Source organism: Trachypithecus francoisi, unplaced genomic scaffold, assembly GCF_009764315.1.
Source record: "Trachypithecus francoisi isolate TF-2019V2 unplaced genomic scaffold, Tfra_2.0 Lachesis_group10, whole genome shotgun sequence".
NCBI lineage: Eukaryota > Metazoa > Chordata > Mammalia > Primates > Cercopithecidae > Trachypithecus > Trachypithecus francoisi.
Window position 1 is genome coordinate 75,286,331 of NW_022681455.1, and position 18,018 is coordinate 75,304,348.

The 18,018-nt window shown below is 43.6% G+C and overlaps 2 protein-coding genes across 9 annotated transcripts in view; one reads left to right on the forward strand and one right to left on the reverse strand.

The window, feature by feature from the left end:
- DCTN5 (dynactin subunit 5) overlaps positions 1 to 5,171 on the reverse strand; it is a 29,587-nt gene extending 24,416 nt beyond the window's left edge. For both annotated transcript variants that reach the window (XR_004438830.1, XM_033217746.1), the window contains exons 1-2: positions 4,952 to 5,171; positions 3,195 to 3,263 (exon numbers count right to left, since the gene is read on the reverse strand). Coding sequence is in view for 1 of the 2 variants with exons in the window: in XM_033217746.1 (XP_033073637.1) it covers positions 3,195 to 3,263; positions 4,952 to 4,999 (117 nt within the window). In the remaining variant the exon portion in view is untranslated. The remainder of the gene's footprint in view (positions 1 to 3,194; positions 3,264 to 4,951) is intronic.
- An 18-nt stretch (positions 5,172 to 5,189) lies between these two features.
- Positions 5,190 to 18,018, forward strand: part of PALB2 (partner and localizer of BRCA2) — a 37,827-nt gene continuing 24,998 nt past the window's right edge. For 5 of the 7 annotated variants that reach the window (XM_033217735.1, XM_033217736.1, XM_033217741.1 and 2 more), the window contains exons 1-7: positions 5,232 to 5,432; positions 8,297 to 8,430; positions 8,761 to 8,820; positions 8,938 to 9,040; positions 10,503 to 11,972; positions 16,152 to 16,978; positions 17,343 to 17,414. In XM_033217735.1, coding sequence (XP_033073626.1) covers positions 8,359 to 8,430; positions 8,761 to 8,820; positions 8,938 to 9,040; positions 10,503 to 11,972; positions 16,152 to 16,978; positions 17,343 to 17,414 — 2,604 coding nt within the window. In that variant the 5' untranslated portion in view covers positions 5,232 to 5,432; positions 8,297 to 8,358. Of the gene's footprint in view, positions 5,433 to 8,296; positions 8,431 to 8,760; positions 8,821 to 8,937; positions 9,041 to 10,502; positions 11,973 to 16,151; positions 16,979 to 17,342; positions 17,415 to 18,018 lie in introns of all 7 variants that reach the window. The other 2 variants (XM_033217737.1, XM_033217738.1) reach the window with 1 other exon arrangement.

The window sequence follows — 18,018 nt, forward strand, 5'->3', positions numbered from 1 at the left end:
TCAAAGATGTTCAACATCATTAGTCATTAAGGAAATACAAATCAAAACCACAAGGAGATACCATTTTATACCCCCTTGGATGGCCATAATCCAAAAAAAAAAAAAACCCAGAAAATAACTAGTGTTGGTAAAGATGTGGAGAAATTGAAACCCTGCACAATGCTGGTGGAAACGTAAAATGGTGTAGCCATTTCGGAAAAAAGTTTGGCAGTTTCCCAAAAAGTTAAACACAGACTCACCATTTGTCCCAGCAATCATACTCTTTTGTATATACCAAACATTGCCAAATTAAGTATTGAGTATTTACACTCCTAGGTATATACTCAAAGAACCTGAAGACGGGACGGGAACAGATACCTGCACATCAGTGTTTATTGCAGCATTATTCACAATAGCCAAAGGGTAGAAACAATCCAAGTGCCTATCAACAGACGAACAGATAAGGAAATGTGGTATATACATACAATGGAATATTACTCCACTATGGAAAGGAATGAAGTTCTGATGTGCTTTAACAAGGATGAACCTTGAAAACCTTACGCTAAGTGAAATAAGCCAGACAAAAAGGACAAATATTGTATGATTCCACTTATACGAAATATCTAGAATAGGCAAATTCATAGAGACAGAAAGTAGATTCAGGCTATCAGCAATGGAAGGAAGTAGGGATGGGCATTTATTCCTTAATGCGTAGAGTTTTTATTTGGGGTGATGAAAAAAAAGTTTTGGAAATGGATAGTGGAGATGGTTGCACAACATTGTGAATGTAATTAATGCCAATTAATTGCACACTTTAAAATTGCTAAGGCTGGGCACAGTGGCTCACGCCTGTAATTCCAGCACTTTGGGAGGCTGAGGAGGGTAGATCATCTGAGGTCAGGAGTTCGAGACCAGCCTGACCAATGTGGAGAAACTCCGCCTGTATTAAAAATATAAAATTAGCTGGGTGTGGTGGCACAGGCCTGTAATCCTAGCTACTGGGGAGTCTGAGGCAGGAGAATCGCTTGAACCTGGGAGGTGGAGGTTGTGGTGAGCCGAGATCGCACCATTGTACTCCAGCCTGGGCAACAAGAGGGAAATTCCGTATCAAAAAAAAAAAAAAAAAAAAAAATATATATATATATATATATAGTTAGGCTAGGTGCAGTGACTCACACTTGCAATCCCAGCATTTTGGGAGGCCAAGGTGGGTGGATCACTTGAGGCCAAGAGTTTGAGGTCAGCCTGGTCAACGCTGCAAAACCCTGTCTCTACTAAAAATACAAAAATTAGCCCAGTGTGGTGGCGTGTACCAGTAGTCCCAGCTACACGGGAGGCTGAGGCATGGGAATCCTTGAAGCCAAGAGGCGGAGGCTGTGGCAACTGAGATGGCGTCACTTCACTCCAGCCTGGGTGACTTTCTCAAATAATAAAATTTTTAAAAAAATTGTTAAAATGGCAAATTTTGTTATATATAGTTCACTGTAACAAAAAAAGTCTTCGGCCAGGCACGGTGGCTCACGCCTGTAATCCCAGCACTTTGGGAGGGTGATGTGGATGGATCATCTGAGATCAGGAGTTCAACACCAGCCTGGCCAACATGGTGAAACCCCGTGTCTACTAAAAATACAAAAATTAGGCCAGGCACGGTGGCTCATTCCTGTAATCCCAGCACTTTGGGAGGCCAAGGTGGGCAGATCACGAGGTCAGGAGATTGAGACCATCCTGGCTAACACCGTGAAACCCCGTCTCTACTAAAAATACAAAAAATTAGCTGGGCATGCTGGCAGGTGACTGTAGTCCTAGCTACTCGGGAGGCTGAGGCAGGAGAATGGCATGAACCTGGGAGGCGGAGCTTGTAGTGAGCCGAGATCGCACCACTGCACTCCAGCCTGGGTGACAGAGCGAGACTCTGTCTCAAAAAAAAATATATAAAAATTAAGTGGGTGTGATGGTAGGAGCCTGTAATCCCAGCTACTCGGGACGCTGAGGCAGGAGAATCACTTGACGCCAGGAGGTGGAGGTTGCAGTGAGCCAAGATCCTGCCACTGTACTCTGACCTGGGTGACAGAGCAAGATTCTGTCTCAAAAAAAAGAACCAACCAAACAAAAAGAAACAGTATGTCTGAGCAGCAATAACCAAATTATATTTCTTTTCCACTTAATTCCTTGGTATGACAGGCTTAATGGAGACTAATTGTCTTCTGAAAATATTTATGATCTCTCGGTTATAACGAGACTATTTTCCTTCTGGAAGTTAGAGATGTAATATTTATAGAAAAAGTAATTTCAAAATTGAGTGTTCCAGATGGCAGGAAAACAACTATGAACTTCACTGTTTGTCAAGCTCAAATATACCTTGTGATATTTTCTCTTCCAAGTTTATACTCGTCCCTTTGCTATTGTAATTTATTTGGATTACAAGATTCTCAGTCTTTCAGATTCCACTTTGCATATTTGTCTCATACTTTTAATATTTTTTCCAATTGTCACATTCGTTTTAAGAGTTTCAGTTAATAGTGAATTATTAATTTTTACTAAAGAGATAACTTTATAAGTATTACTTTAGTTTCTATCTTCAAATATTTCATTACCTATTACACTTTGTGCCCAGTAGTTTAATGCACATTATAATATCATAAAATAATGTTGGCTCTAGGTACCACTGTATTTTGTTCCTGGCATAAAAGAAAAAAGGTTTTCTGTTGCCTCTTACTGAACCTTTTTGCATTCAAGAGATCCAACTTAGGCCGGGCACAGTGGCTCACGCCTATAATCCCAGCACTTTGGGAGGCCGAGATGGGTGGATCACTTGAGGGCAGGAGTTCGAGACTAGCCTGGCCAACATGGTGAAACCCTGTCTCTACTAAAAATACAAAATATTAGCCAGGCCTGGTGGCAGGTGCCTGTAATCCCAGCTACTCAGGAGGCTGAGGCAGGAGAACTGGTTGAACCTGGGAGGCGGAGGCTGCAGAGACCTGAGATGGGGCCACTGCACTCCAGCTTGGGTGACAGAGTAAGACTCTGTCTCAAAAGAAAAAAAAAAAAAAGGAGATCCAACATCCAACTTAGAGAATAAAAAATTTAAAAACAAGAGAGTTAAAAATGTACAACAATAAATGGGAGATATGGCAACATTTTATCTGCCCTGCTATGGTGATAATTAGCAGAAAGCAAGCTAAGGTTTGCAGCCTGGAGCTGGCTTTGTCCCTTACCTTGCCATTGAGAACGATGTTCTGGCTTCCACACAACACTGACTGGCGACTGACTTTGTTCCCAGATGCCTAAAAGAAAACAACAGAAAACCGGGGAGAGCAAACTTAATAGGTTTCTGGACTACAGGTTTCCGTCAAGAAAGCTCACATTTGAGAGAAAAAAACATAAAGTGGGGTGCTGTCCACAATGGAGTGTGAGTCCAGGATGTCAAAAAAGCAATGATGGATTAGGAAACTACGGCTGAGCCGGGCGCGGTGGCTCAAGCCTGTAATCCCAGCACTTTGGGAGGCCGAGACGGGCGGATCACGAGGTCAGGAGATCGAGACCATCCTGGCTAACACGGTGAAACCCCGTCTCTACTAAAAATACAAAAAAACTAGCCGGGCGAGGTGGCGGGCGCCTGTAGTCCCAGCTACTCCGGAGGCTGAGGCAGGAGAATGGCGGAACCCGGGAGGCGGAGCTTGCAGTGAGCTGAGATCTGGCCACTGCACTCCAGTCCGGGCGACAGAGCGAGACTCCGCCTCAAAAAAAAAAAAAAAAAAAAAAAAGGAAACTACGGCTGAGCATGGTGGCTCACGCCTGTAATCTCAGCACTTTGAGAGGCTGAGGCAGAGGGATCCCTTGAGGCCAGGAGTTCAAGACCGGCCTGGGCAACATAGTGAGACCCCCCCTTCTCTAAAAAAAAATTTTTTTTTTAATTAGCCGGGCATGGTGGCGCGTGTCTGTAATCCCAGATCCTTAGAAGGCTGAGGATGGAGGATCGCTTGAGCCTGGAAGGCTGAGGCTGCAATGAGCTATGATTGTACCACTGCACTCCAGCCTGGGCAATAGAGCGAGACCCTGTCTCAAAAAATAAAAAGATAAAGGAAATTAGGGACTCAAGGAATAAACTCAGAATTTGAATGTCTATAGCTTAGTGGCATCAGACAGACGTGGATTCAAATTCATTCACTTCCGCACTTGGGCTTTACGGCCTTAAAACGAGGATAATGACTTTATGAATATCAGAGTTGTCAGAATGCAAAGAAAACCAAAACAACAATAGTAACGTTAACTGACCACTTGCCTTGTTTCCAAGATTTTACAAACATATCGTGTACCGATAATAAAGAACCAAATCGGCAGGGTGCGGTGGCTCACGCCTGTAATCCCAGCACTTTGGGAGGCCGAGGCGGGTCGATTACCTGAGGTCGAGTTAGGGACCAGCCTGGCCAACACGGTGAAACCCCGTCTCTACCAAAAAATACAAAAATTGGCCGGGCGTGGTGGCGGGCGCCTGTAATCTCAGCTATTTGGGAGGCTGAGGCAGGAAAATCGCTTGAACCGGGGAGGCGGAGGTTGCATTGAGCCGAGATCGCGCCACTGCACTCCAGCCTGGGCGACAGAGAGTCTCCGCCTCCCTCTCCCCCAAAAAAAGAACCGAATCGTTTTCGGCCCAAGTTACCACATTACAAAAGGCAATGTAAAAGGGCCCGAAGTCCGAGCTGTAATTCATATGAACAGGATGGGACTTGTCCTATCCTCCTGAAGGCATTTTATCCCTATGAGAAAATCAGGAATAAATACAAAAGGCCTAAACTGGCCATGCGCGGAGTAAACAGCAAAGCCAGACTATACATGGGGCGTCGCTAGATAATCCGGGACTAACGGCCAAAGGGACAGGGGTGGGTGGGGTAGGGGCAGACTGGGAACTCCGACCAGGCCTCAAAGGGACGCAGGCTTGAAAAGAGGAGGACAGATATCTGGACCCGCGCACCGTCTCGATGTACTCGGACTTGTTGTAGAGCAGCTCGCCCAACTCCATGGCCGCCGACTCCTTCCCTCAGTCCTGGATCCTGTCAGAGTCAGTCGGTCAGTCTTTCTGAGATTCCGGCTACTTCCGGCCGCTCTTCCACTTCCGCTCTAGGTGGCCCACTGGGACTCATCGACAGCTCGGCTCTCCTTTAGGCGGCCTCGCTCCACTGCTCGGCCGTCTGCGGCTGCGCGTGCGCAAGTCGAACGTTGGATTTAATTGGCCGGAGATTAGGGCGCGCCTGGCCCGCGTGGGTCAGCTGATCGCGCGCTGAGGGTGCGATCCCGGGCTCCCCATTCTTTCTCCGGGCGCTTACCCGGCCCAGGGCCAACTGGGTCGTGGTGTCAGTAGGCCTGGGGTTGGCGACGGCTGCTCTTTTCGTTCTGTCCCCTGCCCGATGGAAGAGCCTCCCGGGAAGCCCCTCAGCTGTGAGGAGAAGGAAAAGGTGCCACGGGGTGCGGGAAGGGCGGATGCAGGACTCTGACCTCGCTTTCCCAGGGTTATAGGTCTAGCATTGTGTCCTCGGCAGTCCGAGAGCAGCAGTATCGTCTGACGCCCCTCCCCCCGCTTGGGGCTGAGGGGGCACAAAAAATGAAAATGTGGAAATAGTGTGGTGCTCACGTGGTGGCGTTTAAAGAACAAATCTCGTTACAGTAACAGTGCATTGATACAATGTGTAACACTTCATAGATAAAGCTGTATCGACACCGTTGCTCCTCCCCCGTCCCACACCCTCAATCTTCACTTCTCCCGCCGGACCTCCTCAAGTAAATCTTTTAAGTCTGGTACTTCCAGGTCCTTTCGTGTGTTAGTGTGTGTGGTGGAGGAGGGGCGTATCCCAAACCATCAAAAAGGAGTCCTATGTGTATTTTTTTTGAGAAGGGAATGTTCGTAAATGGTAGGATCTGAATGATTCTGTAGGTTCCGTTTTTCATACCCTTGTTTAGCATTCCTGTCAGGACATGTTTATCTACCTTACTTTCTTTTTTAAGTTCTAGACAGCATGTTGTAGTTTGGAAGTTTCTTTTCCTTTTTCTTCCTTTTCTTTTCTATTTTTATTTTTTGAGACAGAGTCTCGCTCTGCCACCCATGCTGGGGTGCAGTGGTGCGATCTCGGCTCACTGCAACCTCCGCCTCCCGGGATCAAGCGACTCTTGCCTCAGCCTCCCGAGTAGTTGGGATTGCAGGAACCTGCCACTGCGCCTGGCCTTGGAAGTGCCCTTGCTTCTTTAGACTGTATTTTACTGATAGACTTTTAGTAAGTTTCCAGCTTGTGCTGATGTTATTCTTATCCTGGCTTACCTTCTGGTGGAGGTGAGAAAGATCATTTATAAGTAAACAAGATAATACCCAGATATTTATAAGATTGGTGGGTAGGCCAGTCTCCGTGGCCCACGCCTGTAATCCCAGCACTTTGGGAGACTGGGATGGGCAGATCGTTTGAGCTCAGAGTTTGAGACCAGTCTAGGCAACCTAGTGAAACCCCGTCTCTGCTAAAAATATAAATATTAGCCGAGTGTGGTGACGCCAGCCTGTAGTCCCAGAGGCTCAGGCCTCAGAGGCTGATGCACGAGAATCGCTTGAACCAGGGGACGCTTAGGTTGCAGGGAGCCACCGAGATCGCGCCACTGCACTCCAGGCTGGACGACCAAATGAGACTCTGTCTCAAAAAAAAAAAAAAAAAAAATTCCAAGTAGCATGTTTTGCACATAGACTTTGTTTTGTTTTTTTGTTTGTTTGTTTGTTTTTTGAGACAGAGTCTTGCTCTGTCGCCCAGGCTGGAGTGCAGTGGCACGATCTTGGCTCACTGCAACCTCTGCCTCTCAGGTTCAAGCGATTCTCCTGCCTCAGTCTCCTGTGTAGCTGGGATTACAGACGCCCAATACCGCGCCCGGCTGATTTTTGTATTTTTAGTAGAGATGGTGTTCCTCCATGTTGGCCAGGCTGATTTGGAACTCCTGACCTCGGTGATCCGCCCGCCTTGGCCTCCCAAAGTGCTGGCATGACAGGCGTGATCCACCCCACCTGGCCTTTTTTTTTTTTTTTTTTTTCCTGTTTTTTGTTTTTTTTTTAGACAGAGTCTTGCTCTGTTGCCCAGGCTGGAGTGCAGTGGCACAATCTAGGCCCACCGCAACCTTCGCCTCCGGGTTCAAGCAATTTTCCTACTTCAGCCTCCTATAGGTACCCACCACCATACCCAGCTGATTTTCGTATTTTTAGTAGAGGCAGGGTTTCACCATGTTGGCCATGCTGGTCTCGAACTCCTGACCTCAAATGATCCACCCATTTTGACCTCCCAAAGTGTTGGGATTATAGGTGTGAGCCACCACTCCCAGCTGAGTAAGTCTTTTTTTTTTTTTTTTTTTTGTTCTTTTTTTTTTGAGACGGAGTCTGGCTCTGTCGCCCAGGCTGGAGTGCAGTGGCCGGATCTCAGCTCACTGCAAGCTCCGTCTCCCGGGTTTACGCCATTCTCCTGCCTCAGCCTCCCGAGTAGCTGGGACTACAGGCGCCCGCCACGTCGCCCGGCTAGTTTTTTGTATTTTTAGTAGAGACGGGGTTTCACCAGGTTAGCCGGGATGGTCTCGATCTCCTGACCTCGTGATCCGCCCGCCTCCGCCTCCCAAAGTGCTGGGATTACAGGCTTGAGCCACCGCGCCCGGCCAAGTCTTTTTTTTTTTAAAGGTATATATGGAGGATGGAAATCTTGATGTTTTATTGGTTGAAAGATGAATATAACTAAAAAGTTCCTAAAAAGCAGAAAAACCAGGGCTGGCTTTGCTGCTGAGATAATCCTTTGAACCAAAGAAGCCAGAGAGACGGGAATCTAGACTTTCAGAGAACAGTAATTTGATTCAGCCCAATTCACTTATTCATTTAATAAATATTTGTTAAATGCCTACTGTGTGCCTGGCTGGAGATTCAGCAGTGATAGCTCCAACCTCACTGGCCTGCGTGTTCCTCAAACATACGTAGCCTGTTCCACTGCAGAGCTTTTATATTTATGGTTCCCTCTGCCTGGGGTACCGTTCCCTCTGATCTTCCCAAAACTAGCTCCTTCCTCATTTGGTCTTAGGCTCAAATGATAGTCCTCAAAAATGCCTCCCTGACCACTGTAACTAAAGGAGTCCCTATCAGTAGGCCAGTAACTCTCTTATCACTCTGTTTATCTGTCTAGTTATGTATTACCTTGTAAAATCATCTTCCCTGTTTTCTTATTTATTATGTGTATCCCTCACTGTATGTAAATTGCATCCAGAATAGCATCTGGAGCACTAATTGACACACAGTGGGTATCACTTATTATTCCAGGTACTAGAGATACCTGGACCATTAACTGATAAATAGAAGATTCATTTGTTGAGTGACTGAGGATGACAGTCCCTGCTACCTTCAAGGATCTGGATGATGGGGAGAAACAGAGAACACAGTGTGAGAATACTGTGGTAAGGAAAGTACAGAGGACTGATAGAGTGTCTAACCTAGATTTGGAGAAGGACCTAGAAGTCTATCCCAGGGAAATGAAAATCTAAGCTAAGGCTTGAGGAGTCAGTAGGAATTGGCAAAGGAAGGAAATGTTCCAGATGATAGGAACAGGTTATACAAAGATCCTGAAATGGTCAAGAGCTTGGTGCTTTTTGAGAACCAAAAGTAGATTGTCATGGACCAGTGCTACTCCCTGCCTCTTGCCAGGGGACCCTACCAAGCACTGCATCCCTTCCCTGTGACTTCACCTTTCTGCTTGCCCAGTATTGTTGGTGTTTTTCTTCTTCCAGTTAAAGGAGAAATTAGCATTCTTGAAAAGGGAATACAGCAAGACACTAGCCCGCCTTCAGGTAAGTGAATCGTGTTCTCAAATTAAGGCGTTACAGTACAATTTAAAAACAGTTCTTGACTCTTTATATAAAGCTTTAAAGAAAACGTATTTCTGGAGCTGTTTTTGTTTCCTCTAGCGTGCCCAAAGAGCTGAAAAGGTTAAGCATTCTATTAAGAAAACAGTAGAAGAACCAGATTGTTTGTCCCAGCAGGAGCTCTCACTGCAGCTAAACCACTCAGGTAAATCTAGACCATTCCCTTATGCCTGCTTTATTATTCATTTCCCAGGTATATTTTGGCTATTGTTCTTTTTCCCACAGAGTGAAGATAGTGACTAGCAATAGACACTTTAATTTTTATTTAATTTTATTTTTTTGAGACAGAGTCTCTGTCACCCAGGCTGGAATGTAGTGGCATAATTGTGGCTCACTACAACCTCCACCTCCCAGGCTCAAGCAATTCTCGTTCCTCAGCCTCCTGAGTAGCTGGGACTACAGGCACGTGCACTACCACGCCTGGCCAATTTTTATATTTTCAGTAGAGACAGGGTTTTGCCATGTTGGCCAGGCTGGTCTCGAACTCCCGGCCTCAGGTGATCTGTCTGCCCAGGCCTCCCAAAGTGCTGGGATACAGGTGTGAGCCACTGTGCCTGGCTGCAATATTATTCTAATTAACATAAAATTCATATGCCATAAAATCTACTCTATAGACTACTTTCAGTTAGACTGTTTATTGTTCTTTTTCCCTCTCAATTTTCAGAAATTATATTTATTGTTTAAATATTAGAAAGGGTTTTTTTTTTTGTTTTTATTTTGAAACAGAGTCTCACTCTCACCCAGGATGGAGTGCAGTGGCTCAATTGCGGCTCACTGCAGCCTCTGCCTCCCGGGTTCAAGCAATTCTCCTGCCTCAGCCTTCTGAGTACCTGGGACTACAGGCACACACCGCCACGCCTGGCTAATTTTTGTATTTTTAGTAGAGACAGGGTTTCACCATGTTGGCCAGGATTGTCGTGATCTCCTGACCTCGTGATCTGCCTGCCTCAGCCTTCCAAAGTGCTGGGATTTACATGAGCTACCATGCCCAGCCAAAGATTTTTTTTTTTACTTTAAGTATATATGAACAGAGAAAAATTGTAGGTGAAAATATTCTAAAAAAATGGTCAATAAATTCAAGTAATTTATAATAATAAAATTAAGAGTTACTGAAATGGGAGTGTTATTAAAATTACTTGAGCCAAGGGGGAAAATAAAGAAAGAAATACATGAGATAAAAAATTAGTTGAGATTTAAAAGTTAAGAGAAGAGATTGTGTGATAAAGAATACTCTGTTTAAAAAACATTTTTAGCGCAATGCTATTTGTTTACATGTACTTAAAATGTCATAGATTGTTAGAATTTTAAAAATTAGAACTTTAAAAAATACGTACAGTATGGAGTATGTAGAGTTCCTTCACATATTCCATCAGATAGTAGAAGTAGTCAGCACCTTGAACACCTTGAACCTAAAGGTAACAGTGACCTTACTACTCACAGCCTAAAGAACAGATTTATTTCACCTGTAAATTCATCTGCCTGAATGAAGTGTCACTGATTCTTTCTTAAATAAATGTTTAGTAGTATTTATATACAATAGGATAAAAATGAGTATTTTTTGTTTTATTTATAAGAAAAATATGTTATATATATTTTTCTCTCCTCAGAACCTAAAAATAAAATACGTGTTTATGACAAGTTACACATCAAAACCCATCTTGATGAAGAAACTGGAGAAAAGACATCTGTCACACTTGATGTTGGGCCTGAGTCCTTTAACCCTGGAGATGGCCCAGGAGGATTACCTATACACAGAACAGATGACGCCCAAGAACATTTTCCCCACAGGGTCAGTGACCCTGATGGTGAGCAAAAGCAGAAGCTGCCAGGGAGAAGAAAGCAGCAGCAGAAGAGAACATTTATTTCACAGGAGAGAGACTGTGTCTTTGGCACCGATTCACTCAGACTGTCTGGGAAAAGACTAAAGGAACAGGAAGAAACCAGTAGCAAAAATCCTGCTAGATCACCAGTCACTGAAATAAGAACTCACCTTTTAAGTCTTCAGTCTGAACTTCCAGATTCTCCAGAACCAGTTACAGAAACCAATGAAGACAGTATATTCATCCCACCAACTGCCCAACCAGAAAAAGGTGTGGATACACTCCTAAGAAGACCTGATTTCACCAGGGCGACTACAGTTCCTTTACAGACTCCAACAGAGAGCAGTAGTAGTCAGCACCTTGAGCATATTCCTCCCAAAGGCAGCAGTGAACTTACTACTCACGGGCTAAAATACATTAGATTTACTTCACCTGTAAGTTTGGAGGCACAAGGCAAAAAAGTGACTGTCCCTACAGATAACCTCGTTGTAAACAAAGCTGTAAGTAAAAGTGGCCAGCTGCCCACAAGTTCTAATTTAGAGGCAGATATTTCACGTTCTCTAAATGAACTCACTCACAATAACTTGCCAGCAAATGAAAGTCAAAACTTAGAACAAAATCAAACAGAGAAATCTTTAAAATCTCCCAGTGACGCTCTTGATGGTAGAAATGAAAATCTTCAAGAAAACGAGATTCTAAGTCAACCTAAGAGTCTTAGCCTGGAAGCACCCTCTCTTCTTTCTGCAGAAAAACATTCTTGCACAATGCTTGAAGGCCTTCTGTTTCCTGCAGAATACTATGTTAGAACAACACGAAGCATGTCCAATTGCCAGAGAAAAGTAGCCCTGGAGGCTGTCATTCAGAGTCATTTGGATGTCAAGAAAAAAGGGTTTAAAAATAAAAATAAGGATGCAAGTATAACTTTAAACCTTTCCAATGAGGAAACTGACCAAAGTGAAATTAGGATGTCTGACACATGCACAGGACAACCAAGTTCAAGAACTTCTCAGAAACTTCTCTCATTAACTAAAGTCAGCTCTCCCACTGGGCCCACTGAAGATAATGACTTGTCTAGGAAGGCAGTTGCCCAGGCACCTAGTAGAAGATACAGAGGAAAAAGAAAATCAGCGTGCACCCCAACATCAGATCATTGTGAACCACTTTTGCCAGCTTGCAACCCATCGGTTATTAACAGGTCCAAGGAGGAAGTCACCTCACATAAATATCAGAACAATAAAGCAGTTACTCGAGTGAAAGGTAAATCAAGATGTGTTTGATGATGATGATGATGAAAGCTAACAATTACTACAAGCTAACAAGCCTGGCACTTGCTTTTTTTTTTATTTTCTAAAATGGGACAGGGTCGAGTGTGTTGTCCAGGCTGGAGTGCCATGGTGTGATCATGGCTCACTGCAGCCTCTTATTTCCTGGGCTCAAATGTTCCTCCTGCCTCAGCCTCCCAACTAGCTGGGACTACTGGCATGTACCACCATGCCTGGCTAATGTTTTTAAATGTTTTGTAGAGGCGAGGTCTTGCCCTGTTGCCCAAGCTGATACTGAACTCCTTACCTCAAACAGTCCTCCCACCACGGCCTCCCAAAGTGCTGGGATTACAGTCGTGAGCCACTGTATCCAGCCTGCCTGGCACTTTCTAAATATTGTACAGATACTAACTCATTGAATCATCACAGCAGTCCTACATGAGGTAGAATCTCTTTTCATTCTCACTTTACAGGTGAGGAAACAAAAGCACAGGGAGATTACAATGACTTTACTTAATTTAATTAAAATTACAGAGCCAGGATTCAAACCTGGCGTTGTGGTGCCGGAGTTCAGTGATAGAGCTGCAGCAGTTCAACACTGAAAAGGAAAATGTTTTGGTTGTTTATGTAATATTACATATTCAGGTACAATACAATTCCTATCTATGGGTAGAAGCTTCACAGCTAATACAGAAAGTGTTTTTGAAGTAAAATGGAATGTGTACTAAAGTTAGACTATGTCGGGCTTGATGGCTCACCCCTGTAATCCCAACATTTGAGGAGGCCAATGTGGGAGGATTGCTTGAGCCCAGGAGTTTGAGACCAGCTTGGGCAACATGACAAAACCCCATCTCTAATATATAGAAAAATTAGCCAGGTGTGGTGGTGTATGCCTGTGGTTTCAGCTACTTCAGAGGCCAAGGTGGGAGGATCACTTGAGCCCAGGATGTCGAGGCTGCAGTGAGCCGTGATTGCACCACTGCACTCCAGCCTGGGTGATAGAGCAAGACGCTCTTTCAAAAAAAAAGAGAGAGAAAGTCCACTTACTATTCTGTTTTAGAAGTCATCATGTAATGAAAAGGCCTAAGCAACTTTTTTGGATAAAATATCTAATGCAGTGTCTCTAAGGCCTTCATGGGACACAGGATTTTGGAGGATGGGAAGCAAGGATACATTGTAATTTAAACTTTTAATTATTTACTGATAATTTAATCATATCTGATCAACTGAGCACAAAAATGGGGTAATTCATTGTGGCTCTAAATTAGGCATCAGCATACTTTCTAGAAAGGGCCAGATAGCACATATTTTAGTCTTTGTGCTCTGTCTCAACTACTCAGCTATGTGCGAAAGCAGCCAAAGTCAACTTGTAACTGTGACTGTGTTCCAACACACCTTTATGTGCATTTTACAGCCAAGTTCCTTAAAAAAAAAAAAAAAACTTTATGTGCAAAAATAGGTAGCAAGCTGCTCTGTACCATTAGACATGGACTTGGTCTATGAGCTATGACTAATTAATCCAAAAATTGTGATTTTTTCATCTTTTAAGTGAACAAGAATGCATAGTCATCAAAAAGTAGGCAATCCAGTAATCTAGAAATATTGTTTTTTACACAGTAGTTTTTTTTATTGTTGTTGAGACAGAGTTTCACCCTTGGCGCCCCGGATGGAGTGCAATGGTGCTATCTCAGCTCACTGCAACCTCTGCCTCCCAGGTTCAAGCGATTCTCCCACCTCAGCCTCATGAGTAGCTGAGATTATAGGCACCCGCCACCACACCAAGCTAATTTTTATATTTTTAGTAGAGGTGGGTTTTCACCATGTTGGCCAGGCTGGTCTCGATCTCCTGACCTCAGGTGATCTGCCTACCTCGGCGTCCCAAAGTGCTGGGATTACAGGCGTGAGCCACCAGACCCAGCCAGTAGTTTGAAATAGTCTGCTATCATTTTAGTAACCTGCAGCTACATGTAAGAACTTTTTTTTCAAGGTGACATTCACATAACAAAATTAACCGTTTTAAATTAAGCGAACAAGTCAGTACACAGTACATTTACAGTGTTGTGCAACCACCACCTCTATCTCATTCTAAAACATTTTTATCTCCTCTAAACCCCATACTCATTAAGCAGCTGCTACCCATTTCCTCTCCCCCCACCCCCTACTCCTTCCATGGACAACCACCAATCTGCATTCTATCTCTATGGATTTACCTGTTCTGGATATTTCATATATATAGAATCATACAATATGTGACCTTTTGTGTCTGGCTGCTTAGCATAATGGGCTTGTTTGTTTTTGAGATAGAGTCTTACTCTTACCCAGGCTGGAGTGCAGTGGCACAATCTTGGCTCACTGCAACCTCCGCCTCCCAGGTTCAAGTGATTCTCTTGCCTCAGCCTCCTGAGTAGCTGGGATTACAGGCGCCTGCCACCACACCTGGCTAATTTTTGTATTTTTAGTAGAGATGGGGTTTCACCATGTTGTCCAGGCTGGCCTCGAACTCCTGACCTCAAGTGATCCACCTGCCTTCAGCTTCCCAAAGTGCTGGGATTATAGGTGTGAGTCACTGAGCCTGGCCACTTAGCATGATGTTTTAAAGGTACGTTTCTCTTGTAACATGCGTCAGTACTTTGTTCCTTTTTATGGCTTAGTATTCCATTGTATGTATATACCACAGTTTGTTTATGCATTCATCATTGAGGATATAGCAACATTTTGAATGGTGTGGGATACCATTTGCAATAAGAGCAGTAAATTGCTACTCAGGAGGCTGATGTGGGAGGATTGCTTGAGCCTGGGAGGCAGAGGTTGCAGTGAGCCAAGATCTCGCCACTGCACTCCAGCCTGGGCAACAGAGTGAGACCTCGTCTTGAAACAAGCAAACAAAAGCAATAAATTAACTCTTTGCTTCAAAAGGAGACTAACTTTTCCATAGTGACAAGAGCCAGCATTTTGTAGACCATACTCTGGCAGCCTGTTGAAATCACAGTTTTAGAGGTAGGAAAAAATGTAGATATTTTTAGTTCATTTCTCTTATGAGAGACAATCAGAAAAGGGAAAATGAAATAAATCAAGGTGACATTTGCCTAAGGTTAAGCTGCAAATCAATGGTTGAGCTGAGCCTTGTGCTCAGTCCCTTCTCCCAGTTAATATTTTTGGCCATACTCTGTTTTGTTTTGTTTATATTTATTTATTTATTTATTCATTCATTCATTCTTTGAGACAGAATCTCGCTCTGTTGCCCAGGCTGGAGTGCAGTGGTGCTGGTGCAATTTCAGCCCACTGCAGCCTCCACCTCCTGGGTTCAAATGATTCTCCTACCTCAGCTTCCCGAGTAGCTGAGATCACAGGTGTGCACCACCATGCCCAGCTAATTTTTTTTTTTTTTTTTTTTTTGAGATGGAGTCTTGCTCTGTCACCCAGGCTGGAGTGCAGTGGTGCGATCTCAGCTCACTGCAAGCTCCGCCTCCTGGGTTCACGCCATTCTTCCACCTCAGCCTCCCGAGTAGCTGGGACTACAGGCACCCATGACCATACCTGGCTAATTTTTTTTTTTTTTTTTGTATTTTTAGTACAGACGGGGTTTCACCGTTGGTTAGGCTGGTCTTGAACTCCTGACCTCAAGTGATCTGCCTGCCTCGGCCTCTGAAGGTACTGAGACTACTAGTGTGAGGCACCATACCTGGCCCTACTTTTTAAAAATTTTTATTTTTTTATTTATTGTTTTTAAAGATAGTCTCACTGTGTTGCTCAGGCTGGTCTCAAACTCTTGGGCTCAAGGGAGGAGTATATTTGAGTTTAGAAACTCTTTGTTGGGTATTATGTATATTTTCTAGTATATTTGAGTTTAGAAACTCACTCTTTGTTAGGTATTATGTATATTTTCTAGTATATTTGAGTTTAGAAACTCACTCTTTGTTGGGTATTATGTATATTTTCTAGTATATTTGAGTTTAGAAGCTCACTTTTTGTTAGATATTATGTTTAAGAATGGTTTAACATGTTTCTTGGATAGGACTTCATTGTAAACATTAAGTTCATTCTGGGGAAATTAAGGTTCATTAAAATGTTTCTTTTAAATTTGGGAGGTCCTATTCTCTTTGTCATCAGTGAAACAGTTTGTCTGTTTTGTTAGGTTTTGTTACTATTTTTGTGACTTATTTTTCTTCTTTAGGGAAGAAAAGTCATCAAAAAGAGGATTCCCTTTCTTGGAGTAATAGTGCTTATTTATCCTTGGATAATGATGCTTTTACGGATTCATTTCATAAGGATGGAATGCTGAGCTTAAAGCAACTACTGTCTTTTCTCAGTATCACAGACTTTCAGTTACCTGATGAAGACTTTGGACCTCTTAAGCTTGAAAAACTGAAGTCTTGCTCAGAAAAACCAGTGGAGTCCTTTGAATCAAACATATTTGGAGAGAGACATCTTAAAGAGGGAAATTTTATTTTTCCAGAGGAACTGAGTCCTAAACGCATGGATACAGAAATGGAGGACTTAGAAGAGGACCTTATTGTTCTGCCACGAAAATCACATCCCAAAAGGCCAAACCCACAAAGCCAGCATACAAAGACAGGCCTTTCTTCATCCATATTACTTTATACTCCTTTAAATACAGTTGCGCTTGATGATAATGACAGGCCTACTGCAGACATGTGTTCACCTCTTTTCCCCATCTTAGGTACTACTCCAGCCTTTGGCCCTCAAGGCTCCTATGAAAAAGCTTCCACAGAGGTCGCTGGACAAACTTGCCACACACCCCAACTTGCTCATTTGAAAGACTCAGTCTGTCTTGCCAGTGATAGTAAACAATTCGATAGTTCAAGCAGTCCAGCAAAATCACATACCACCCTGCAGGTGTCAGGCAGGCAAGGACAACCTACCTGTGACTGTGACTCTACCCTGCCGGGAACACCTCCACCCATTGAGTCATTCACTTTTAAAGAAAATCAGCTCTGTGGAAACACATGCCAGGAGTTGCATAAACATTCCGTCGAACAGGTACAATCCATTTCCTTTGTGAAATTTTCTCTTTAGGAGTGAAATGCCTTAGTGAATGTAAACAGCATGACTTGCTTATGCATTGGGCCTTCCACATTTAAGAACGGTTTGACATGTTTCTTTGATAGAACTTCATTGTAAACATTAAGTTCATTCTGGGGAAATTAAGGTTCATTAAAATGTTTCTTTTAAATTTGAGAGGTCCTATTCTCTTTGTCATCAGTGAAACAGTTTGCATTGGGAGCTTTGCTGCTGTTATAAGAGGAAATAAAGACAATATGAAGTAGACATTTTGATGAGTGGGTAATGGAAGCAGACATTATACATGAAGTGCAGACTAATGATGTGACTTTTGTTTTCACAGACTGAAACAGCAGAGCTTCCTGCTTCTGATAGCATAAACCCAGGCAACCTACAATTGGTTTCAAAGTTAAAGGTCAGAAGAATATTCTCTTCCAGTGTCTTGTGTCTTACATATGAAAACTTTAATGAATTGAAAAGCATTCGGTCATATAGCTTCTTGTTCTTTAATACTATTAAAGATATTGATAAACAGATTCAGAAAAACAGATTTGGATTGTTTTCCCCAATATTTACCTCTGTTTATGTTTTGAGCTCTCCTCTTGAAGTTTCTATGCCAACCTGTTGGCAAGAATAACTTAGGCTAAGTAGCTGAACTTCATATCTAAATCTAAGTTGGGGAACTGGGCACGGTGGCCCACCTCTGTAATCTCAGCACTTTGGGAGGCTGAGGCGGGCGGATCACTTGAGGTCAGATGTTTGAGGCCAGCCTGGCCAACATGATGAAACCCTATCTCTACTAAAAATACAAAATTAGGCCGGGCGTGGTGGCTCAAGCCTGTAATCCCAGCACTTTGGGAGGCCGAGACGGGCGGATCACGAAGTCAGGAGATTGAGACCATCCTGGCTAACACGGTGAAACCCCGTCTCTACTAAAAAAATACAAAAAACTAGCCGGGCAAGGTGGCGGGAGCCTATAGTCCCAGCTACTCGGGAGGCTGAGGCAGGAGAATGGCATG